At 44.4% G+C, this 25,553-nt stretch overlaps 1 protein-coding gene across 2 annotated transcripts; it reads left to right on the forward strand.

Moving 5' to 3' along the window:
• Positions 1-1,551: 1,551 nt before the first annotated feature.
• LOC124037547 (tripartite motif-containing protein 66-like) lies at positions 1,552-15,515 on the forward strand. 2 transcript variants are annotated; one of them, XM_046352352.1, is made up of 10 exons: positions 1,552-1,692; positions 2,190-2,402; positions 2,662-2,827; positions 2,914-2,989; positions 3,439-3,664; positions 4,508-5,088; positions 8,604-8,736; positions 8,974-9,048; positions 13,039-13,191; positions 13,457-15,515. In XM_046352352.1, the coding sequence occupies exons 2-10, from the start codon at positions 2,208-2,210 to the stop codon at positions 13,649-13,651; spliced, it is 1,800 nt and encodes a 599-aa protein (XP_046208308.1). In that variant the 5' UTR covers positions 1,552-1,692; positions 2,190-2,207; the 3' UTR covers positions 13,652-15,515. The 2 variants fall into 2 exon arrangements, with proteins under 2 accessions (XP_046208308.1, XP_046208307.1); XM_046352351.1 differs by having other exon boundaries at positions 1,555-1,777.
• Positions 15,516-25,553: the final 10,038 nt, after the last annotated feature.

Raw genomic sequence — 25,553 nt, forward strand, 5'->3', positions numbered from 1 at the left:
AACAAGGGCACTACGTTCATCCACCTCTGGCCTGCTCGCCTCCCTACCACTGAGGAAGCACAGTTCCCGCTCAGCCCAGTCTAAACTGTTCGCTGCTCTGGCCCCCCAATGGTGGAACAAACCCCCTCACGACGCTAGGACAGCGGAGTCAATCACCACCTTCCGGAGACACCTGAAACCCCACCTCTTTAAGGAATACCTAGGATAGGATAAGTAATCCTTCTCACCCCTCCCCCTTTTAAGATTTAGATGCACTATTGTAAAGTGACTGTTCCACTGGATGTCATAAGGTGAATGCACCAATTTGTAAGTCGCTCTGGATAAGAGCGTCTGCTAAATGACTTAAATGTAAATGTAAATGTAAACACCTTGTAGAGTCCATGCCCCATGTTCTTAATATTTTGTAGACTGTGTATATCCAAAAGTAATGTATTTAAATCACGACAGGCCATTTTGGGTTAAAAGCTAATTTGATTTGTCTACATTGAGGTTATCTGGTCACTGAGGGAGAAAACCGGCATGTTTTTGAGGAGTGTAGCAGCGTCTCTTTTGTAGCAGTGTCTCCCAAAGCCTCAGGAAATCTCCTCTTTGGCTTCCACTGCCCTCTTGAATCAGAGCTATGGTTCCCTGCTCTATCCTCAACAGGGTTGCTTTTCCTGATATGAAGACACATCACAGATCCAGAATCAGTCAGATCAGTCACACCCAGATCCAAACTCTCAGCAGAACCCACAGGAACAGGTCTAGAATCATCCCCATACCCTGTGGACCAGACTTCACCCTAAGATGGTCCTGTAGTGGCTCTTCTCCAGGCCTTCTACAGATCACACCAGAACATTTGCTGTGGTCTCCTCACCAGCCCCTGGTCCAGAGGCTACAAGGCAGCCAGGGGCAGATGGACATGGGATGGTACTCAAGGCAGCAGACAGAGCTGGGTTGGGGTCGGGTCGGGTCGATTTGGCCAGCTGAAGCACATGACGGTGCACAAGGCCCTTTGAGCCAGACAATGTCAAGCACAGGCCACACAGAGGAACATCAGGAGTTCCAGTTGATTAAACTTCCAGCACAGAGACAGCAAGACCAAGTCTAAGACCAGATACTGCTGTTTGTGTCCAAGTTAACATGTTGGTACCCACCCGCAAGCTTTAAAGAGCGTTAGTATAGATTGCATGTGTGTGCTTCATCATCAATAATGGTGACAGAAGCTTGAAGATTTGATTGTCCAGCTTTTCACATTTTAACACACTACAACCAAGCTTGTGAGATGCTTTTCCATCTACACCCCTACCACTATCTGACGTGTAAGTGGATTAATATGGAACACTTTGCGGTGCACTGCAAACTCACATGTACAAAACCAGGGTTGTGTTCATTAGGGACAAAATGCAAGAAAAATAGTGAGCTGCTGCCTGAACCAATTAGGAACACTTGTTTTTGTTTTCTGTTGCGAAATGTTTTTCTAAGGTGTGCCCTAATGAATACAATCCAGGTACTAATGAGATGCCAGGGGGGAGAGGACGCGTGTAGGGACAATTTTTGCGTCAAACGTTCCTCCAATCAGGGAGGACCACCGTGATACTCCCTCGTCATCTCTTTGCTTCTTTCCTCTCTTCATCCATCAACATCAATCTATATCATCCCATCTTCCACTGTCCTGGAGAAAAGGAAAAGCACTACCACTCTTCTCATTAGGTCAGAAACACAGTTCTTCTGTAGTCACACACTCATATTCGTTGATTAGAAAAGTTTATTGTTGCACTATTGGGACATTGTAGAGGTAAGTGTTATTCTGCTGTCACTATAGTGAATCGCTATTTTAAAAAAATATATGTTTTACTGTAGACGTCTGTGCGTTCTGTCGTCTCGTCGTGACATGGTAATGTTCGCTGGATATCATAAATTGTAGTTTTTCTTTCGACTACAATCAGCACCTGGTGGTTTTATTAATGTAGATGTAGTGCATAGTTCAGGGCATCGTTCGTTATGGTGTTTATGTAAATTCAGTGCATAGTCCGCGGCATCTTTCGGTGTTTATGTAGATTCAGGGCATCTTTCGTTATAGCATACCATTGGGACATTTGTTTTGCTACTGTAAATTGCCCTATGGCTGTAGGGATATAAGACTATTGTTAACTGGCCTATAGCTGTTGAGATGTAGACACATGACCAACTCACTGTCTACCACCCAGGGATCCAGTTCGCTGGCGATGGCAGCGGCGGCCCGCAGGCGCCATGGCAACATGCCCCAAAGGCGGGCGACTTTGTTGCCGCGGGGATTCCAGCGCTCCATGGCCAAACGGGTAACATCGACCGCAACGGAGAGACAGCCCACTGGGAAGACTGAGACTACTGGCCCAAACCTGGTAACCACAACAGGTGCACCGAGGCAGACAACACAGCAGGTAATACGGGGAAGGGGGGAGGGGTAAAAGAGAGAGTGAGAAAGTGGTAGAGATAAAAAAGTAGAGCAATGAAGACGTAGAAAGGGGCAGAGGGGGATAGAAATAAATAGAGAATTGAAGAGAAAGTGAGATATGGCCTTTTTATGTGTCTTTTTGCATGGACTTTGAACAAAAGTGTTACACTGATTAGGTTGACAGGAAGTTGAAGTGTTTATTTTACTCTGATTATACTGGTCCATCTTTGTCTGCCTCCCTGTAGCCTGGCACTATTCAGCCCTGTGGGATAGAAATGGGGCCAGGTTGGACATTTATCTGCAAAGCCAAGATGTCCCCCTCATCCCCTCAGCAGCGTCAAAATCACCCTGACACAACCATCGCTCCTTTGACAGTCTGTCAGACAGAGCCCGACATACAGAGTTCTCATGGTTGTACCCTAAGATATCAATAAGGAATTAAATACAGTGGATTGCCAAAGTTGCTGCTCTCATAACTGTACTACTTATCTCCTCAGTATGGGTCCATAGTGGGAAGAACAGAGAGGCTGATGGGAATAACAGAACCATAGCAGCTTCACTGGAGAGAATCAGGTATGCCAAGTCAGTTTCGGAAAATAATGACATCCCTTAGATAGTAATGCTCAGTCTTGTGTGTTCGCTCAGACCTACGGTGTCCATTACAGGACAGAACCAACAACTTCCATCGATGTGATTGTCCTAATTTGGACACCATACAAACCAAAACAGGATATTCAAGACAGTGAAGTGAATGCAGATAAAATATTACATAAGGGACTGGTAATTTGCTAGCAACATACATAGCAACGAGACCTGTCTGAGACAAACAGAAACGTATAGCGAAACTAACAGACGTTTCAACTTACTTTTTTAATACATTGGCATTGGCATCAAATTACTACATTGGTCTTGTAATATCAACATATTCAAATAACTTCAGAGCAAATTGTCCAGTGTTATTTTGTAGCATATTATGTTTAAGACAGGACCTCGTAAACTAAGGCCATTTTCCATATCCTCAGGATCCATCCAGAGTCCCAGAGGATTTTGGGCAGTTCCTGTGTAGCCACTGTGCGTCTGGAGCGTCTGACGATCAAACTTGACCCCGGACAGTCAGTTGCCCTGTCAATGGTACCGCCACTGGTGTCTTTGGTGTCACTGTTACGCCAACCACACTCAGAGTTGCTGACGGAGGACGCTGCGGCGCCTCTGCCGGCAGTCATTACCCCAGAGGAGCATGTCCAACAGGTACAGACCATAGAGTTGGATACAGGGCGCACTTGCCACAAAGCCCGCATGCTTTACCATGAAATGGTGAAATATGAAATACCATGGGTACTGATGAAAGGGACTGGTAATTTGCTAGCAACATACGTAGCAACAAGACCTGCAGTGCCATTAAGTACTTTCAACATTTTGAAACAGTCAACTGGGTGGCACTTCCTACGGGTAAACAAGTGATCATAGAATTACATACAAGTCAGCAGGAGGGAACAGCCAATTAATTATAGCCCTGAGCAAACATTCCATTCACTGCATGTGGAAGTAAATCACCAACATTGGCTTTATGCCTGTTCTGACAGCACACTCCAGATGGCAGTAGTCACCATTTCAGTTTGTTTACCGACTGCCAACAAACTCCTAGAAGTTGAAAAATAAGTCATTGTCTACTTTAAAATTGCCCTCAATGGTGCTGCCCATGCTGTCAAAGTCATTATGGTAAAGATGCAAAGAATGGCCCTGTATCTACCTCTACAGATTCACCTGGTTCCCCACATATTTTCTCATGTTATGATACAGTGTTACAAATACATTAGTGCTTAAAAAGTCCTACTCTATTGGACGAGTCAGACGTTTCATTTCTAAATCAGGGTTTAATGTCAATGAGAGTTGCATGAATGGACGTTTCTCAAATTAGGATTCAGCCTCCTCGAATCACACTGGGTTAGAGAGGTTACACAGTTACGGTAATTGTCTGGGCCTCCACGCCCATCAACCAAGCTGACCTGTCCCTGTTCTACTTAGAGTAATGTGTTTATTGGCCAATTCTATAAATGTGACTTTAGATTCCTGTCTGTCTTCTATTTGAAGACAGGGTCCAGTCTGGATTTCCAGCAGAGTTCAGCAAGCAGAGAAGAGTCATCTGGATCAGAACCAGGGGCCTCTGGGATGGAGCCAACACAAATACAGGGGCCCCTTTGGACTGAACCACCACACCTTCAGGAGAGACCTGCACTCCCATCGCCCCCTATAGGACAAGCACCAGAATCAGATCTAGTACTCGACTTGGAATCTGAATCGGAGTCTGAATTGGTTCCAGATCTGAAATCTGGCTCAGATTCACTGGAAATAGAATCAGACCTGGAGCCAAAGTCAGAACTGAATCAGCCAATGGAGTTAGATCCAAAGTTGGAGTCAGAAACAAAACTGGAATCTGATTGGGTGCCAGCAGATGGGGAGAACAGTGAGGGGGCTCATGTGGGGCAGTGCGCATCTATCGATGGGTCTATAGTGTCCCAGGAGCAGCCTGAGAACGAGAAAGGGGCAGCAGGGATGGAGAGTGAGGATTTCTGTGCGGTGTGCTTCACTGGGGGCGACTTGCTGTGCTGCGATGGCTGCCCTAAGGTCTACCACCTCTCCTGCCACATACCACCCCTCCGAAGCTCCCCACTGTATGTATTAAGATGCCATTGTCGGTGTTTATGAACATTTTTATAATGATTTCTTCTAAACATTTTTCCAAATAGAGTTTCACATCCTTTGAATATTTGTGTATCCTGCACATTTTACATGTGGAGATACAATTTCAGGAAAATGTGTATTATACTGTAACGCAGACCCGGCGCCAAAACGAATAGGTTGGATGTGCCTTTGATTTCCATAGGTGAGCTTGTTTTTTCACGGAATCCCCCCCACGTGTGCCCGTGCGTGCATGCATATTTGAATGAAATTAGCGCATAGAACTCAGAGATAGGCTATTGGCCAATGCAGCAGTAGGCCTATAACGTTTCAATCACATTCGTCTCTCTTTTCTGCCTGTCTGCCTCCCTTTCTATCTGTCTTGACTTGAGCTATTGCTAGGGAAGTTCAACATTGTAATCATTTTGTTCATATTGGGATAATCAGATCATCATACACTACTTGACCAAAAGTATGTCGAAGTATGAGCTTTACACCCCTCCAGAAGACGATTGTCATTGCGCATGTTGATTTTAGGCTTGTGTGTGGCTGCTTGGCCATGGAAACCCATTTCATGAAGCTTCCGACGAACAGTTATGGTTTCCAGAGGCAGTTTGGAAGTCGGTAGTGAGTGTTGCAACCGAGGAGAGGCGTTTTTTATTTTTACGTGCTACGCACTTCTGCATTCGCCGGTCCCGTTCTGTGAGCTTGAGTGGCCTACCACTTTGCGGCTGAGCCATTGTTGCTCCTAGACGTTTCCACTTCACAATAACAACAGTTGACCGGAGCAGCTCTAGCAGGGCAGAAATTTGATGAACTGACTTGTTGTAAAGGTGGCATCCTATGACAGTGCCACGTTGACAGTCACTGAGCTCTTCAGTATCGGCCATTCTACTGCCAATAGTTGTCTATGGAGATTGCATGGCTGTGTGCTCGATTTTATACACCTGTCAGCAACAGGTTTTGCTGAAATAGCCGAATCCACTAATTTGAAGGGGTGGTTTGTTCTTTCACACCGACGCTTGGTGATTATCGAGGCCGGGAGTGTTAGAAAGATGTTTCAAATACGGAGGAACTATCGTTTGTAATGGTAAAATATACCTCATAAAATGACAAGTCAAGGTTTTAAACAATTACGTTTATGGTTGAATAGTTTTCAAATGTTGACTGCCTCCTGTTTATACTTCAAGGTGGGTGATGTTGCGGTGCGCAACAAGCACGGGCCTTTCTCCTATTTGGGGCGACAGGTAGCCGAGTGGTTAGAGCATTGGACTATTAACCGAAAGGATGCAAGATCGAATCCCCGAGCCAACAAGCTAAAAATCTGTCATCCTGCCCCCAAAGAAGGCAGTTACTTCTATGCGTGCTCAGTCGTGCTCGTGTTATCAGGACAGAGAAACCAGACTCATTGCTCATGGAAAATTCCAAAGAAAAGATTGACAAAACTCATAATCGTTGTGAACTCTGCAAATAACATTTACACTCCGAGAATGAGAACGGTAAATGACAAATGAATACATGCATTAACAGAAATATGTGTAACCAAATGAAGAGGGATTAAGGGTACATTTACTAGACCTACTGGTGACATGGGGAACTTATGAAAAAGAAACCATCAAAGGGCAAACTATTCACACAATGATCAGGAAATAATTGGTGGGAGACAGCTGAGCGCATTCTGGAGAGCTGAGTGCATTCTGGAGTGCTGAGCGCATTCTGCAGAGCTGAGCGCATTCTGGAGAGCTGAGCGCATTCTGTAGAGCTGAGCGCATTCTGGAGAGCTGAGCGCATTCTGGAGAGCTGAGCGCATTCTGGAGTGCTGAGCGCATTCTGGAGTGCTGAGCGCATTCTGGAGAGCTGAGCGCATTCTGGAGAGCTGAGCGCATTCTGGAGAGCTGAGCGCATTCTGGAGAGCTGAGCGCATTCTGGAGAGCTGAGCGCATTCTGGAGAGCTGAGCGCATTCTGGAGAGCTGAGCGCATTCTGGAGAGCTGAGCGCATTCTGGACAGCTGAGCGCATTCTGGAGAGCTGAGCGCATTCTGGAGAGCTGAGCGCATTCTGGAGAGCTGAGCGCATTCTGGAGAGCTGAGCGCATTCTGGAGAGCTGAGCGCATTCTGGAGAGCTGAGCGCATTCTGGAGAGCTGAGCGCATTCTGGAGAGCTGAGCGCATTCTGGAGAGCTGAGCGCATTCTGGAGAGCTGAATGCATTCTGGAGAGCTGAACGCATTCTGGAGAGCTGAGCGCATTCTGGAGAGCTGAGCGCATTCTGGAGAGCTGAGCGCATTCTGGAGAGCTGAGCGCATTCTGGAGAGCTGAGCGCATTCTGGAGAGCTGAGCGCATTCTGGAGAGCTGAGTGCATTCTGGAGAGCAGAGTGCATTCTGGAGCTGAGTGCATATCTTTGCCACACACCTCCTTCTTGTTACAACATTTTAATGATACTCAAGACACATTATTTTCACACATATTTGAGATGCTTTTCACTGACAGCCTCAACTCAATCAGCTAGACATAATGCCATACGCGCCACCCAAATTGCAGGATTTCCAAATAGGTATAGACCTACACATTTATGATTTGAAACAATCCACAATTTTTTTTGTTGAAAATCAGCTAATGATCCTCTGTGGCTAAGTCATGCTCTCTGGTGAAGTATTTTTAATGTTTTTATTTAGACATGAGTAGTAATTCTATCATTTTGGCCAAACATCAATTTACTTTTGGGGAAGCCAGCATCCTAACAGTGCACCAGCCAATTTTCCTTTCCAATTCGCAAGAGGCTGAAACCAGAGATCTGTATATAATGACAAGATGCTCATGTCTCTGCCCTAACAAAGGGAGTAGTTGTCCCAAAGGCGGGAAGGCAGGCGACAAGCTTAGGTCTGCACAGAGGTGATACTTCCACATGTCCCCCCAACATTTGGAAATTGTATTTTTGTCCCCCACCCAGCTTTATCCTTGGAATGTGATACAAAACGAGGCAACGGTGTGCTTTAGGACCATGCGGGCGCCTCCGAGCGGTCGGGAAGGCTGTTTGGAGTGTTTATCCAACTGAAAAATAGAAAAAATAAAATAATAATATTTGGTCCCCCACTTCTAAAACCAAAATTGCGCCCCAAAGAAACTCATTGGGCTTATTCTGGGCAGATTTTGAGTGAGAGAGTGAGCCCCCTCGCTTCACCTCTTCCTCTCTGCTGAAACTCTCGATTGATGCATCTTTCTGTCTGCGTGCATCTCTGTCAAATACATGATCAATATTTTTGAGGGGACTGGCAGAGGAGGTATGGTAGGGCGGGCCAGGCCCCCTAAGGCCCGCACATAACCCCGGCCCTGCAGTCGTGCAAAACTATACCGGTCTTGAGTTGGCATTGTTGGCTATGTTCACAGGGCAACAATATGTGTTCTGTTACCAATAACCATACTGACAGTTTATGTAATACTGAAAGCCTCTGGATTAGATGAGGAAATGGAACAAATATGAATCTGACCCTCTCTCACTGTCCCACAGGGGCGACTGGGTGTGCACATTGTGCCGGAGTGACCAAGAACCTGGGGTGGGCTATGACTGTGAGACCATACATCCCTCGACAGACCACCAGGGGGCAGGCACACCATACACACTGTCCAGCATGGACCAAAGAGTGGGTTATGATGATGATCTTCACTGTATGTGTTAGGACATTCTTTCCATGTCATACAGCAGTCAAGCATACAAGTATTCGCATAGACATATTTACAGCACATCGCCAACATATGCTAAAGGAGAGTAGATAAGAGCCAGCTACAGTGTCTGTTTAGGATTGGGAACTACCATGGTTTAATGAAGGGAATAGTGGGGTTCAGTATGATTTTAGTTACGTGTATCTCTTTCTTTGCAGAGGTGTGAGAAGCTGACTCTTCTGTTGTCCAGCCACATCCTCAGTGCTCCATTCCAGGAGCCTGTCAGCCCACTGGTAAAAAGGCACCAATCATCTTCCTCCAAGTCTATTGACATATCTTCCTCTATTCAGTGGTGGAAAAAGTATCCAATTGTCAAACTTGAGTAAAAGTAAAGATGCCTTTAATAGAAAATGACTCAAGTAAAAGTCACCCAGTAAAATACTACTTGAGTAAAAGTTGAAATATACTTAAGTATCAAAAGTAAATGTAATTGCTAAAATATACTTAAGAGTCAAAAGTCAAAGTATAAATCATATCTAATTCCTTATATTAAGTATCCCAGACATTATGGTTTTCTTGTTTAAAATGTTTTAATTTATGGATAGCCAGGGTCACTCTTCAACAGTCTGACATAATTTACAAACAAAGTTATTTGTGTTTAGTGAGTCTGCCAGAGGCAGTAGGGAAGACCAGTGATATTCTCTTCATAAGTGGGTGAATTAGACTATTTTCCTGTCCTGCTAAATGTAACGAATACTTTTGGGTGTCAGGGGAAATGTAAGGAGTAAAAAGTACATTATTTTCTTTAGGAATGCAGTAGAGAGAAAAAGAAGACAGCACCCGGAGAAGACGGCTGATGTTTTACATGCTCCTAACGGATTGTGTTTTTATGTTCATTTTTTTTTGCGTTGTTAAACTTATTTTTAAACTTATTTTGTACATAATGTTGCTGCTACAGTCTCTTATGACCAAAAATAACTAATGGACATTAGAACATTGATTACTCATCGCGGACTGGCAAAAGCTTTTTTTTTGTTCCTTTAACGAGCCCGACGTGAACGACAATCTGCTTTCCCAGGAACAGGCTCAAATCCCTGTCATTTGCGTGAAGAGACGACGGAGAAAAGGGACAGAGGTCGGGCTGCCTTCTGAGGATTCGAAGGTGATCGAATAAACCCCCTGCCTCTTCTGTTCTTCTAGCTAACTTCCAATCATTGGAAAATAAAATCGACAACCTACGAGGAAGATTAAACTACCAACAGGACATCAAAAACGTTAATACCTTATGCTTCACGGAGTCGTGTCTGAATGACGACATTATCAACATACAGCTGGCTGGTTATACGCTCTATCGGCAGGATAGAACCGCAGTGTCTGGTAAGACCAGGGGTGGCGGACTATGCATATATGTAAACAGCGGGTGCACGATATCTAAGTAAGTCAAGGTTTTGCTCACCTAAGGTAGAGTATCTAGCTGTAGACCACGCTATCTATCTAGAGTTTTCATCTGTATTTTTCATAGCTGTCGTCATACCAGGTTGTAAATGAGAACTTGTTCTCAACTGGCCGACCTGGTTAAATAAAGGCGAAATAAATAAATACCACCACAGACCGATGTTGTAACTAAGACCGCACTCAATGAGCTGTATTCCACCATAAGCAAACAGGAAAACGCTCATCCAGAGGCGGCAATCCTAGTGGCCCGGGGACTTTAATGCAGGGAAACTGAAATCTGGTTTTACCAAATTTCTATCAGCATGTTAAATGTGCAACCAGAGATGAAAAAACTCGAGACCACCTTTACTCCACACACAGAGACACGTACAAAGCTCTCCCTCGCCTCGATTTGGCAATTCAAACTATAATTCTATTCTCCTGATTCCTGCTTACAAGCTCAAATTAAACCAGGAAGCACCAGTGACTCGGTCAATTAAAAAAGTGGTCAGATGAAGCAGAGGACTGTTTTGCTAGCACAGACTGGAATGTTCCGGGATTCTTCCGATGGCATTGAGTACACCACATCAGTCATTGGCTTCATCAATAAGTGCATTGATGACGTCGTCCCCACTCTTGCTCACCCTGAGGAAGGCACAGTGATGCCGAAACATTGGTAAATACCCATTAAATGGCTGGGTTTATACATCGAGTGTAATTACATACCCCAACCAGAAGCCATGGGTTACAGGCAAAATCCGCACTGAGCTAAAAGCTAAAGCTGCCGCTTTCAAGGAGCGGGACTCTAACCTGCAAGCTTATAAGAAATCCTGCTATGTCCTCCGACGAACCATCAAACAGGCAAAGCATCAATACAGGACTAAGATCGAATCGTACTACACCGGATCCAACGCTCGTCGGATGTGGCTAGGCTTTCAAACCATTACAGACTACGAAGGGAAGAACAGCCGAGAGCTGCTCAGTGACACAAGCCTACCAGACGAGCTAAACCACTTCTATGCTCCCTTCGAGGCAAATAACACTGAAACATGCATGAGAGCACCAGCTGTTCCGGACGACTGTGTGATCACACTCTCCACAGCGGAAGTGAGTAAGACCTTTAAACAGGTCAACATTCACAAGACCACAGGTACAGACAGATTACCAGGACGTGTACTGCGAGCATGTGCTTACCAACTAGCAAGTGTCTTCACTGCCATTTTCAGACTGTCCCTGGCTGAGTCTGTAATACCAACATGTTTCAAGCAGGCCACCATAGTCCCTGTACCTAAGAACACTAAGGTAACCTGCCTAAATGACTACCGATGACATAGCACTCACGTCTGTAGCCAAGAAGTGCTTTGAAAGGCTGGTCATGACTCACATCAACACCATTATCCCAGACACCCTAGAATCACTCTGTTTTGTATACCGCCCTAACAGATCCACAGATAATGCAATCTCTATTGCGCTCCACACTGCCCTTTCCCACCTGGACAAAAGGAACACCTATGTGAGAATGCTATTCATTGACTACAGCTCAGCGTTCAACACCATAGTTCCCTTAAAGCTCATCAAGGACCCTGGGTCTAAACACCTCCCTCTGCAACTGGATCCTGGACTTCATGACGGGCCGCCCCAAGGTGGTACGGGGAAGGAAACAACACATCCGCCTTGCTGATCCTCAACATTGGGGCCCCTCAGGTGTGTGTACCTGGTCTTCTCCTGTACTTACTGTTCACTTATAACTGCACGGCCAGGCACAACTCCAACGCCATCATTAAGTTTGCAGATGAAACAACCGACAATGACGAGACAGCCTATAGGAAGGCCGTGTGGTGCCGAGACAAAACCTCTCCCTCAACGTGATCAAGACAAAGGAGATGATTGTGGACTACAGTAAAAGGAGGACCGAGCACGCCCCATTCTCATCGGCGGGGCTGTGGTGGAGCAGGTTGAGAGCTTCATGTTCCTTGGTGTCCACATCTCCAACAAACTAACATGGTCCAAGCACACTAAGACAGTGGTGAAGAGGGCACGACAAAACCTATTCCCCCTGAGGAGATTGAAAAGATTTGGCATAGGCCCTCAGATTCTCAAAAGGTTCTACAACTGCACCATCAAGAGTTGCCTGTTATGGCAACTGCTCGGCCTCCGACCGCAAGGCACTACAGAGGGTAGTTACTTAGAAATGTCCTTGTTTTTGAAAGAAAAGAGACTTCTTTAATATTAGACATTGCGCCCCCCCCTCGTCTTACCAGACGTAGCATCTCTGTTCTGGCGGTGCATGGAAAATACCGCCAGCTCTGTAATGTCCATGTCGTTGTTCAGCCACGACTCTGTGAAACATAAGATATTACAGTTCTTAAGGTCCCGTTGGTAGGATAATCGTAATGGTGGGTCCTACATTTTATTTTCCAATGATTACATGTTAGCAAGTAGAACGGAAGGCCGTGGGAGTTTACTCGCTCGCCTACGGATTCTCAGAAGACAGCCCATCCTCTGTCCTCTTTCTCCGTCGTCTCTTCACGCAAATTACAGGGATTTGGGCCTGTTCCCGGGAGAGCAGTATATCCTTCTCATCAGACTCGTTAAAGGAAAAAGCTTATTTTAGTTAATTGTGAGTAATCACTGTTCTGATGTCCAGAAGTTATTTTCGGTCATAAGAGATGGTAGCAGAAACGTTATGTACAAAATAAGTAAACAAATAAGTTACAAACAATGCAAAAACAATAACAAAAGAGCACAACTGACCAGGAGCATGTAAAACATCAGCCATCCTCTTCGGCGCGCACCATCTTATCGTTATGTTGTGATAAAATTAAATTGACTCTGTGATTGGGCTCCAGGCTCGTCATTACTACCAGATCATTAAGAGGCCGATGGACCTATCAGTGATCAGGAGGAAGCTGGACCAGAGGAACACTCTTCACTACTTCACAGCCCAGCAGTTTGTGGACGACGTCCTACTCATGTTCAGGAACTGTGCAACTTTCAATTATGTAGGTCAAATCCATATGAATTGAATCATTATTTTGTTATTTAAAAAATATTTTGTTAATGTTAAGATAATATTCAATTTCCAGAAACTAAAACTATACCTAACTTTTTTTCTTGCCAATAAGCCATAGGGATTTTCCCATAGACATATAGGAGCCAGGAACACAGCTTTTTATTTTTTTTTGTTTTGTACATAAATTGTCCTTCATTGTGTTGAAAGTTGAACTCTGCAGCTCCCTTCATGACATCTGACCTCTTGACCTGTAGCCGGATTCTGAGGTCGCCAACGCAGGTCGTAACCTGGAGGTGTTCTTCCTGTCCAAGCTGAGGGAGGTGTTTCCCAGCCAAGCCTTCCCCACGCTGACCCAGGACAGAGCGAAAAGGAACAGTCTTGCTTGGCTGAACAGGAAAAGGAGGGACTACCACAGGAAGAAGAAACGAGGTCACTTCCTTGACTTCTGAAGTGGTCTGGTGTAATGTTGTATGGTGACAAAACATCTCACATAGTTGTATATTTTTAATATTAATTAAACCTTAGTCTGGCTATATATAAATACATTATTTTATAATCAAGGAATGTAGACATATGGGAACTTTTGATTCATAATTTGTGTTTTACAGTCTTGTCAAATTTGAAGTGATTAAATGCCAATTGAATCCATCGATGGATCTTTTGTTAAACCATCAATACTGATAACATCACGCACACAGTGATCTTAATAGCAACCATTATTGGCCACCGATTTTGGCTGCGGATGTCGGAGTTTACTCTTAGTCCTGATTGCTGCCTTCATTTTTCATGACTATTTCACCTTCCGCTGGTTTTATCATCAGACAAATGGAATCCTGCTATTATAGCAATTTATCTATTTGACAATCATTCCTTACAACTGAAATAAACTTAATTTTCCTAGTTTACCACTTGGTTGAAGATGGGAAGGTTACGACAACGACGTCAACAATAATGTGGAGGTTCTACCACTCTGAATCAACCATGGGACCAGCTAAAGAGTTGTAGCTACGCTGCCTAGGCAGCAAAAAGACCACAACCATCTAGCCAGCTAGCTAATGGTAGCATATAAGATCAGTTGCGTCTATTCATGGCTGCCAAGGGAAGCCAGGTTTCCCCCCAAAATTGACAAAAAACAAAAACAAAAAAAAGCATTAATGAATTGACCTTTCGTCTCTGTGTTTCATCATTTTCCTTCAATTCGCAAGAGACTGAATGTATCTCACCAGAGAAGCATCCGATCGAGTGAAACAGCACCTCTCTGTATGTGTAGCCCATCTATCTGATGCTGTCTGGTCAAAAATAGTATGATATTTTTGCTGCCCGTAGCATTGAATGCATGGGAAGCCAGCACACATTTAGCCTCCCTTGATATTTTTTAAAATACAATAATATCTAATCAGCGTTGAGCTAAACTGAGTAAGCTCAACTGTGAATGGTCCTGGCACACCACATTTTTAAGTGTCAAGGGAAGCCAGTTTGAATTTGGCTTCACACCAATCACATCAAGCCAAACATAATTTATCAGAAAATAAATTGAATTGTTGCATCTCATTGAGTTGATTACCTCTGGTGGCTAGCTAGCTAGCTAAAATTGTTCCTTTCCTAAATTAGCCATTGACAGAGAGAGGGATTTGGACTTGTGGTTTTACTTAATTATCCGTACTGACCAATGATTATAATAGCGATTCTGATCCAACCATAAATTCATACATTCTGCCTCTGGCCTGAGAGAATGGAAGTTCAATATGTAGCTAGATGTAACAGTAGTAGGCGAATGTTAACTAGCTGTCTAATTGTTGTCCATGAAAGGAAGTTAGGCTAGCCAGCAAGCATTTTGGCCAGGTAGCCTAGGACAACAAAAACTAAAAGTGTGTACTGTATGCCAGAGTCATAAAACATTTTGTTAACATAAAAGAGTGGAGGATGGCATTGGCCGTAGGGTGAGTTAACATGTTTTTTCCACTTATGCACACACACACAGGAATCAGTACCATGGACAGCCATATTGTAGTTAGCTAACGTTGTTTGGACTAAATTGTTTTTGGAATCTTTTAGTTGTTACTGTATTAGTAGACTAAGTATAGGTGAATTGATGATGTTGAAATGGTGTTGGAACAGTGGAGGCAGTTGCGGTTTTCTTTGCAACTTGCAGTAACTCTCGGGTGTTCTAAATCAAGTTGTTTAGTAGTCCAAAAATGTCAGAAACATTAACTTGCTTGACCATGCTGTTGGTCATGTAACTGTCTGTTACATGCAGTGGTGTAAAGAACTTACAGTAAGTAAAACTACTTTAAAGTACTACTTAAGTAGATTTTTGTGGTATCTGTACTTTACTATTAATATTTTTGACAACTTTTACTTCACTACATTCCTAAAGAAAATAATGTACTTTTTACTCCATACATTTTCCCTGACAACCAAAAGGACTCGTGTCACGTCCTGACCATAGAGAGCCTTTATTTTCTATGGTGGAGTAGGTCAGGGTGTGACTGGGGGGTTCGTCTAGTTTATATTTTCTATGTGGGGTTCTAGTTTTGTTTTTTATGTTGGTGTTTGGTATGATTCCCAATTAGAGGCAGCTGGCTATCGTTGTCTGTAATTGGGGATCATATTTAAGTGGCATTGTTTCCACCTGTGTTTTATGAGATCTTGTTTTGAGTTATTGCACGTAGCATCGCTGTAGTCACAGTTCGTTGTTAGTTTATTGTTTATTTGTTTTTGTCTTTGCTAAGTTTCACTTTCTAATAAATAATGTGGAACTCAACATCTGCTGCGCCTTGGTCCGTTTCTACAAACGAACGTGACAACTCGTTACATTTTGAATGCTTAGCAGGAAACGAAAATGGTCCAGTACACGCACTTATCAAGAGAACATTCCTGGTCATCCCCACTGACTCTGGCGGACTCACTAAATACACATGCTTTGTTTGTAAATGTTGTATCCGTAAATTTAAAAAACAAGAAAATGATACTGTTTGCTTAATATAAAGAATTTTAAATGACTTTAGATACTGAAGTTTATTTGAGCAATTACATTTACTTTTAATACTTAAGTATATTTAAAACCAAATACTTTTATACTTTTACATTAGTATTATTTTACTGGGTAACTTTAACTTGAGTCATTTTCTATTAAGGTATCTTTAATTTTACTTATGTATGACAATTGGATACCTTTTCTTCCACTGGTTGCATGTAATATGCTTTGTGGACCCACTAGACAGATGTTGCTCTCCGTTTTTGTGTTGAAACAAAGGTGTGGTTGAATTTGTTTTGCTTTAGGCTATATTACAGTGGCAAGACATATGCGCTTAACAGGTTATAGTGCAATCAACGCAATTATCACAACAACACATAGGTTGTAATATGGCTTGTTTTTATTCATACATAGCTGAAATACAGTGAGGGGGAAAAAGTATTTGATCCCCTGCTGATTTTGTACATTTGCCCCATGTCACGCCTTGGTCATTGTATTTTGTGTTTTCGTTATATATTTGGTCAGGCCAGGGTGTGACATGGGTTTATATATTGTATTTTCGTATTGGGGTTTGTAGTATTTGGGATTGCGGCTGAGTAGGGGTGTTGTATAGGCTTGGCTGCCTGAGGCGGTTCTCAATCAGAGTCAGGTGATTCTCGTTGTCTCTGATTGGGAACCGTATTTAGGTAGCCGGGGTTTCACTGTGTGTTTCGTGGGTGATTGTTCCTATCTCTGTGTAGTTTCACCAGATAGGCTGTAATTAGGTTTCACGTTCCGTTTGTTGTTTTTGTATATGTATAGTTATTTCATGTGTCACTTTTTTCATTAAAGTCACGAGTAACCACCACGCTGCATTTCGGTCCGACTTTCTTTCGACAAACGAAGAACGCCGTTACAGAATCACCCACCACACTCGGACCGAGCAGCGTGTTAACAGGCAGCAGCGAAGGGAGGACGTTATGGACAGCAGAGGCTTGGAGTATACGACGTAGGAAGAAATAGACAGGTGGGCGGCCGACCCAGAGAGAATGCCGGAGCCTGCCTGGGATTCGCTGGAGCAGTGCGAAGAGGGCTATAGGCGAATGGAGTCGAAAATAAAGACACGGCGGCGCAGAGCAAAACCCGAAAGTCACCCCCAAATATTTATTGGAAGAGAGCTCAGGGAGAGAGTAGCAGAGTCAGGAGTCAGACCTGAGCCTACTCTCCCTGTTAATCGTGAGGGGCAGCGATATAAGGACTTCTGGTCTTGGGAGATGATATTAGACGGAAGAGGACCCTGGGCTCAGCCTGGAGAATATCGCCGTCCCAAGGAAGAACTAGAGGCGGCTAAAGCGGAGAGGCATTGGTATGAGGAGGCAGCACGGCGACGCGGATGGAAGCCCGAAAAGCAGCCCAAAAAAATTATTGGGGGGGGCTTAAAGGGAGTATGGCTATGCCAGGTAGGAGACCTGCGCAAACTCTCTGTGCTTACCGGTGGGCTAGAGAGACCGGGCAGACACCGTGTTATGCTATGGAACGCACGGTGTTTCCAGTGCGGGTGCATAGCTCGGTGCGGTTCATACCAGCCCTTCGTATTGGCCGGGCTAGAGTGGGCATCGAGCCAGGTAGGCTTGGGCAGGCTCGGTGCTCAAGAGCTCCAGTGCGCCTGCACGGTCCGGTCTATCCAGAGCCACCTCCACACACCAGTCCTCCAGTAGCAGCTCCCCGCACCAGGCTTCCTGTGCGTGTCCTCGCTCCAGTATCACCAGTGCCAGCACCACGCATCAGGCCTACAGTGTGCCTCGCCTCTCCTGTGCTGTCGGAGTCTCCCGCCACCTCAGCGCTGTCGGAGCCTTTCTCCTCTCCTGCGCTACCGGAGTCTCCTGTCTGTTCAGCATTATCAGAGCCTTCCTTCCCTCCTGCACTGTCGGAGTCTCCCGCCTGTTCAGCGCTATCAGAGCCTTTCTCCTCTCCTGCGCTGTCGGAGTCTCCCGCCTGTTCAGCGCTATCAGAGCCTTCCTCCTCTACAGCGCTGCCGGAGCCTCCTACCTGTTCGAAGCAGCCTGAGATGCCAGTCTGCAGGGAGCTGTCTGTCTGCAAGGTGCTGTCAGTCTGCATGAAGCAGCCAGATTTGTCAGTCTGCAAGGAGCTGTCAGTCTGCAAGGAGCTGTCAGTCTGCAAGGAGCTGCCAGTCTGCAGGGTGCTGTCAGCCTGCATGGAGCAGTCAGAGCTGTCAGTCTGCAAGGAGCTGTCAGCCTGCATAGAGCAGCTAGATCCACCAGTCAGCCATGATCTTCTAGATCTGCCAGTCAACCAGATTCTTCCAGATCTGCCAGTCTACCAGTCTCTTCCAGATATGCCAGTCTGCATAGAGCAGCTAGATCTGCCAGTCAGCCATGATCTTCTAGATCTGCCAGTCAACCAGATTCTACCAGATCTGCCAGTCAACCAGAATCTTCCAGATCTGCTAGTCAACCTGAATCTTCCAGATCCGCCAGCCAGCCAGGATCTACCGGAGCCTACTACCTACCTGAGCTTCATCTCAGTACTGGGCTTTCTCTCAGTACTGGGTTTCCCCTCAGTTCCGGGCTGCCCCTCAGTCCCGAGCTTCCCCTCAGTCCCGAGCTGCCTCAGTCCCGAGCTGCCCCTCAGTCCCAAGATGCCCCTCAGTCACAAGCTGCTCCTCAGTTCTGTGGGGTTCTGGGTGAGGACTATTAGGCCATGGTCGGCGGCGAGGGTGGATTATCCCAGGACGCGAAGGGGAGGAACTAGGATATTTATGGAGTGGGGTCCACGTCCCGAGCCGGAACTGCCACCATGGACAGACGCCCACCCGAACCCTCCCTATGGTTTTGAGGTGCGTCCGGGAGTCCGCACCTTAGGGAGGGGGGGGGGTTCTATCACGCCTTGGTCATTGTATTTTGTGTTTTCGTTATATATTTGGTCAGGCCAGGGTGTGACATATATATTGTATTTTCGTATTGGGGTTTGTAGTATTTGGGATTGCGGCTGAGTAGGTGTGTTGTATAGGCTTGGCTGCCTGAGGCGGTTCTCAATCAGAGTCAGGTGATTCTCGTTGTCTCTGATTGGGAACCGTATTTAGGTAGCCGGGGTTTCACTGTGTGTTTCGTTGGGTGATTGTTCCTGTCTCTGTGTAGTTTCACCAGATAGGCTGTAATTAGGTTTCACGTTCCGTTTGTTGTTTTTGTATATGTATAGTTATTTCATGTGTCACTTTTTTCATTAAAGTCATGAGTAACCACCACGCTGCATTTCGGTCCGACTTTCTTTCGACAAACGAAGAACGCCGTTACACACCACTGACAAAGAAATTATCAGTCTATAATTTTAGTGAAAGGTTTATTTGAACAGTGCGAGACAGAATAACAACAACAAAAATCTTGAAAAACGCATGTCAAAAATGTTATAAATTGATTTGCATTTTAAGTAAGAAATAAGTATTTGACCCTCTCTCAATCAGAAAGATTTCTGGCTCCCAGGTGTCTTTTATACAGGTATCGAGCTGAGATTAAAGGGAGTGCTCCTAATCTTAGTTTGTTACCTGTATAAAAGACACCTGTCCACAGAAGCAAGCAATCAATCAATAAGATTCCAAACTCTCCACCATAGCCAAGATCAAAGAGCTCTCCAAGGATGTCAGGGACAATATTGTAGACCTACACAAGGCTGGAATGGGCTACAAGACCATCGCCAAGCAGCTTGGTGAGAAGGTGACAACAGTTGGTGCAATTATTCGCAAATGGAAGAAACACAAAAGAACTGTCAATCTCCCTCGGCCTGGGCCTCCATGCAAGATCTCACCTCGTGCAGTTGCAATGATCATGAGAACGGTGAGGAATCAGCCCAGAACTACACAGGAAGATCTTGTCAATGATCTCAAGGCAGCTGGGACCATAGTCACCAAGAAAACAATTGGTAACACACTACGCCGTGAAGGACTGACATCCTGCAGCACCTGCAAGGTCCCCCTGCTCAAGAAAGCACATATACATGTCCATCTGAAGTTTGCCAATGAACATCTGAATGATTCAGAGGACAACTGGGTGAAAGTGTTGTGGTCAGATGAGACCAAAATGGAGCTCTTTGGCATCAACTCAACTCGACGTGTTTGGAGGAGAAGGAATGCTGCCTATGACCCCAAGAAAACCATCCCCACCGTCAAACATGGACGTGGAAACATTATGCTTTGGGGGTGTTTTTCTGCTAAGTGGATAGGACAACTTCACCGCATCAAAGGGACGATGGACGGGGCCATGTACCGTCAAATCTTGGATGAGAACCTCCTTCCCTCAGCCAGGGCATTGAAAATAGGTCGTGGATGTGTATTCCAGCATGACAATGACCCAAAACATACGGCCAAGGCAACAAAGGAGTGGCTCAAGAAGCACATTAAGGTCCTGGAGTGGCCTAGCCAGTCTCCAGACCTTAATCCCATAGAAAATCTGTGGAGGGAGCTGAAGGTTCGAGTTGCCAAACGTCAGCCTCGAAACCTTAATGACTTGGAGAAGATCTGCAAAGAGGAGTGGGACAAAATCCCTCCTGAGATGTGTGCAAAACTTGTGGCCAACTACAAGAAACGTCTGACCTCTGTGATCACCAACAAGGGTTTTGCCACCAAGTACTAAGTCATGTTTTGCAGAGGGGTCAAAACATATTTCCCTCATTAAAATGCCAATCAATTTCTGTTGTTATTCTGTTGCTCACTGTTGAAATAAACCTACCATTAAAATTATAGACTGATAATTTCTTTGTCTGTGGGCAAACTGTTCAGTCATTTTGTAATCAATGTTCATAAATTCCAATTATCTTCATCTTTCTGATACCCAGAGGTTGTAAAGTTCTGGTCTTAAATAAAACAGACAGAATTCCCAGCTCACAATTGATCAGATCCAAGTTTATTTGCGAGAGCTCTGCCGTGCATACACAAATACGTTCCTTTTACAACATTCTATCTAACCTACACACATACATACACACCAACATAGGGATTTTCTCATGAGTATCACCACAGTTTATAACCACTCAGTTGACAGTTCCAGTCTCCCCCAGATACTAGAGCTCTGGAGGGGCTCTCCCTGTCCTATCTTATCTCCCCATATTTACAACCAGGTCGGTTCAAACATAGGTTCATGCTCTTCTTCGTTCTCTTTCTACACCCACATACATTCCTTTCTTCCTAGATCTATGCTACATAACCCCTTCCCAATGATCAAACATTATTTAACGCTACTAGAAAGGCAGGGTATAATTATGTTAGTTATAATTCTACGTTAAATGTGTACATCATTTAGTCATTATTCATAAAAAATCCCATAACACAAATGTACAAAATCAGCAGAGGATCAAACACTTTGTCCCTCACTGTAGCTAGCTGGTCAGGTTGAAGATGGAAAGGTTAAGACAACATAATTCAGTGCAGAAGCTTTTGAAAATGAACAAATTCAGCGCCGTTGCTGGATTCTACAGGATTAGCATTGAAAACGTGACCACGGTTGGGAAATCTAGTAATAAAGTGGCTGTAGATTATTTTTAAAACGTCTAAATTAATAGAATGACAGTAAAGCAGTTATGTTATGTATTAACTGAGTAGAATATTTGTAAACTGGGTTTAAGCCCTCAATCCTGATTGTCTGACAGCCGTGGTATATACCACGGAAATGACAAAACATTTTATTTTTACTGCTCTAATTGCGTTTATAATAGCAATAAAGGCACCTCGGGGGTTTGTGATATATGGCCAATATACCACAGCTAAGGGCTGTGTCCAGGCACTCCGCGTTGCATCGTGCAGAGAACACCCGCTCGGGCCTTATTGCTTATAATCCTATTGTCTTAATATACTATGTCAATGTAGCCTACCCTACACATTTAATGAATGGAAAAATCATGGATAAATCTTTTTTTTGTTCCAATTTATGTAAATCGATTAATGATTTTACCTGTCTTATTAAAAGTGGAAAAGTAAATATTCCTGAACTCTAGGCTACACATTTGACATTTGTGTTTGTGTTGTATTTTTTATCAAATGATATTGTATACTAATAAAATTATTTAAAGTTGCACAAATTATATAATTATGTTTTCATTCGATCACTTTTAAAAACAAAACACAGACCGTGTTCGATTAGGATCAAAACCGCAATGTATTATGGGTAAATTGTGACTGACTGATCTACATAGCCTATTATTTATGATGCAAGGTTCTTTGTAGACCAGTCGCCTGCACTGTCGAAAAAGCCCGCAAACAGCATACAGAGTGATTGTCTGTGCGTGATGAGCTTTCCATGGTTAGGCTGGTAGTGGAAAGTGTGTCTAACAGTTCCAATGTTGTGTGGATATCAGAGATGATTTATTTAGAGAACAACATGATAACACGTTCATATTTTCTTACAGAGTAATAAAATAATTATAATTATATAATAACAGAGTAATTAAGACAGTAGCCCTGCTGTGGAATATTATAGTTTATTGAAGAAACAATGTCTGAATTGGAATGTGTTAGGGAGAGTTTATTGTTATTATTAGGAAGTTATCTTAACCAAAGAAACAGATATAAGCCGTCATCACGAAGTGCTTTGAGAGACTAGTCAAGGAACATATCACCTCCACCCTACCTGACACCCTTGACCCACTCCAATTTGCTTACCGCCCAAATAGATCCACAGACGACGCAATCGCAATCGCAACCACACTGCACACTGCCCTAAGCCATCTGGACAAGAGGAATACCTATGTGAGAATGCTGTTCATCGACAACAGCTCAGCATTTAACACCATAGTACCCTCCAAACTCGTCATCAAGCTCGAGACACTGGGTCTTGACCCCGCCCTGTGCAACTGGGTACTGGACTGCCTGACGGGCCGCCCCCCAGGTGGTGAGGGTACGTAACAACATCTCCACCCCGCTGATCCTCAACACTGGGGCCCCACAAGGGTGCGTTCTGAGCCCTCTCCTGTACTCCCTGTTTACCCACGACTACGTGTCCATGCACGCCTCCAACTCAATCATCAAGTTTGCGGACGACACAACAGTGGTAGGCTTGATTACAAACAACGACGAGACGGCCTGAGGGAGGAGGTGAGGGCCCTCGGAGTGTGGTGTCAGGAAGAAGGCGTTGTGAAGAAGGCGCAGCAGCGCCTCTTTAACCTCAGGAGGCTGAAGAAATTCGGCTTGTCACCAAAAGCACTCACAAACTTCAACAGATGCACAATCGAGAGCATCCTGTCGGGCTGTATCACCGCCTGGTACGGCATCTGCTACCCCCACAACCGTAAGGCTCTCCAGAAGGTAGTGAGGTCTGCACAACGCATCACCGGGGGGCAAACTACCTGCCCTCCAGGACACCTACACCACCCGATGTCACAGGAGGGCCATAAAGATCATCAAGGACAACAACCACTGACTGTTCACCCCACTATCATCCAGAAGGCGAGGTCAGTACAGGTGCATCAAAGCAGGGACCGAGAGACTGGCAACCTCAATCTGCCTTTCTCTCACTGGACACCTCTGATCTCCAGCCCAATGGGCACCTCCACACCATACACACAACTTTCTCCACCTGATACTACACATTCCTTCATCTCATGCCCTCCTGCACACTTCTCACATCTAGGAATCTACCACCTACATACTGCTGCAACATGACCATAAGCTTGGCACCTAAAATCTCTCACGGAATAACTAACACATCCTAACTTCACATTGTCGGGCCAGTTGTCGGCTTGACCATGCAGAGCCTTTAAAACCCCTTACGGTGAACTTTAGTAGAATCATGACCCTTTCGAGTTGTCAGTTCATCGTTCGCCGGCAGGCTAAATTTCCTTCTGTAGGAGGAGGGGGCAGTTCATGGATATTCATGAGCCATCGGGTGATTGGTTGAGCCTTATTGAGTGCATAACTTTTTACATTGACATTTTAGTCATTTTAATGACGTCAAACAGATGCTCTACAGAGCCTTCTGTTTAGCTAGCTGATTCCATCGGCATGGGCAGTTAGCACCGACCAAACTACTTGGGAAACACAGCTTCAGCTTGATCACCAAATTAATTGGGAAATAAATTAAAGCCTCACCAACTAGCTAGCAGTTTATTTTAGATTCACTGTCTGATCATTCAAAAAACGAGCCAACTGATTGTTATTTTGACCTTTCCACAAATGGTCTGGTACGTAATTGCTTGATATGAGCAAGTTAACACAAATGTATTCATCCACGATAAGTTAATGGCTACTGCCTGGTCAGTGATCTAGCTAGCTACATTTCAGAAATTAGCTTTCCTCTTAAATGCAGTGGTCAGTGGATAAAATAAGTCGAAGAGTTGAAAATATTTGTCTAAAAATAATTAGTCGCCAGCTATTGTTGGTTATCATGTCTAACCAGTTGGCTCCTGAAGCCTATCTATGTCCCCATGAGCTCCCGAGTCTAGCTAATGTTAGCTAGCTAGCATTTCTGAATCAAATACTGTAGCTAACAAGCCCTCATCGACAACAATGTCAGATTCGTATTTAAATGTTATGTTAACTGTCATTGAATTTGGTGGTTAATACTGGTTTCAGACCCTAGAGAAATTGTCTGCCATTTTTGGTGTTTCGGTAAGCAGAGTGACGTCGCGCACTCAAAAAGGCTCAAGCCAATACCCGACGGGTTCTATGTCGAGACTCTTGAATATCCTGCGTGCTCTGGGCATTGCTGCCTCAAATGAACAAAATGAGTCAAAAGATTTGTTCTTTTGACTGACTGAGTCGAAAAAATGAGAATCAATAAAAGAGCCGAACTTCCCATCACTAGTTGTAATATGTCATATTCTTCCATTTATATTTTTCCTATTCTGATTTCGTTGTTCCTGATAGGATGTTACTTCATTGGGGGCAGGAGTATTGAATAAAGCCAATGACTGTTTCCTTTGTCTAGTATCAAGCCGGCTTGACACCGTAACAACGTCAGATCAGCTGGTCTGTATAGATCCTCAGTTATTTTCGTTGCAACCACGATTATTTTAGCCTGGAGCTCCATGTAATCTCCCGTTAGTAGCATTTTTAAAAATCCAGTGCTAACCTGTAGGTGTTATGATGCTGATGGTTTTCGAGACTGATGGTTTGTGGCTATCATTACAGCTCTATCTAGTTGTCGCATTGAGGATAACAGTTGTTGACAACTGTAGCATTTTAACTAACCCTATCCCGTTTCCTAACCTTAACCTCAGTCTCCTAACCTGACACGTTAGTTCTCCTGACCTAAACAAACCAACAGTGCCGACAACCCATCAATATCAACCCACAGGTGAGCATTAAATTCTGCATCCTTGTTGCCATGCACCCACCATCTGAATGTCTTTTATGTATTTGTGTATCCATGGGCATTAACAACAAATGAAAG

This window comes from Oncorhynchus gorbuscha, linkage group LG06, assembly GCF_021184085.1.
Source record: "Oncorhynchus gorbuscha isolate QuinsamMale2020 ecotype Even-year linkage group LG06, OgorEven_v1.0, whole genome shotgun sequence".
In the NCBI taxonomy this organism is placed as follows: Eukaryota; Metazoa; Chordata; class Actinopteri; order Salmoniformes; family Salmonidae; genus Oncorhynchus; species Oncorhynchus gorbuscha.

Bases quoted from the DNA above. Each gene is read 5' to 3' on its own strand.
- LOC124037547 (XM_046352352.1), top strand. From the start codon at position 2,208: ATGGCAGCGGCGGCCCGCAGGCGCCATGGCAACATGCCCCAAAGGCGG. The intron at 2,828-2,913 runs GTTGTACCCTAA...TTATCTCCTCAG, and splicing joins CGACATACAGAGTTCTCATG to TATGGGTCCATAGTGGGAAG. The intron at 3,665-4,507 runs GTACAGACCATA...TTCTATTTGAAG, and splicing joins CAGAGGAGCATGTCCAACAG to ACAGGGTCCAGTCTGGATTT.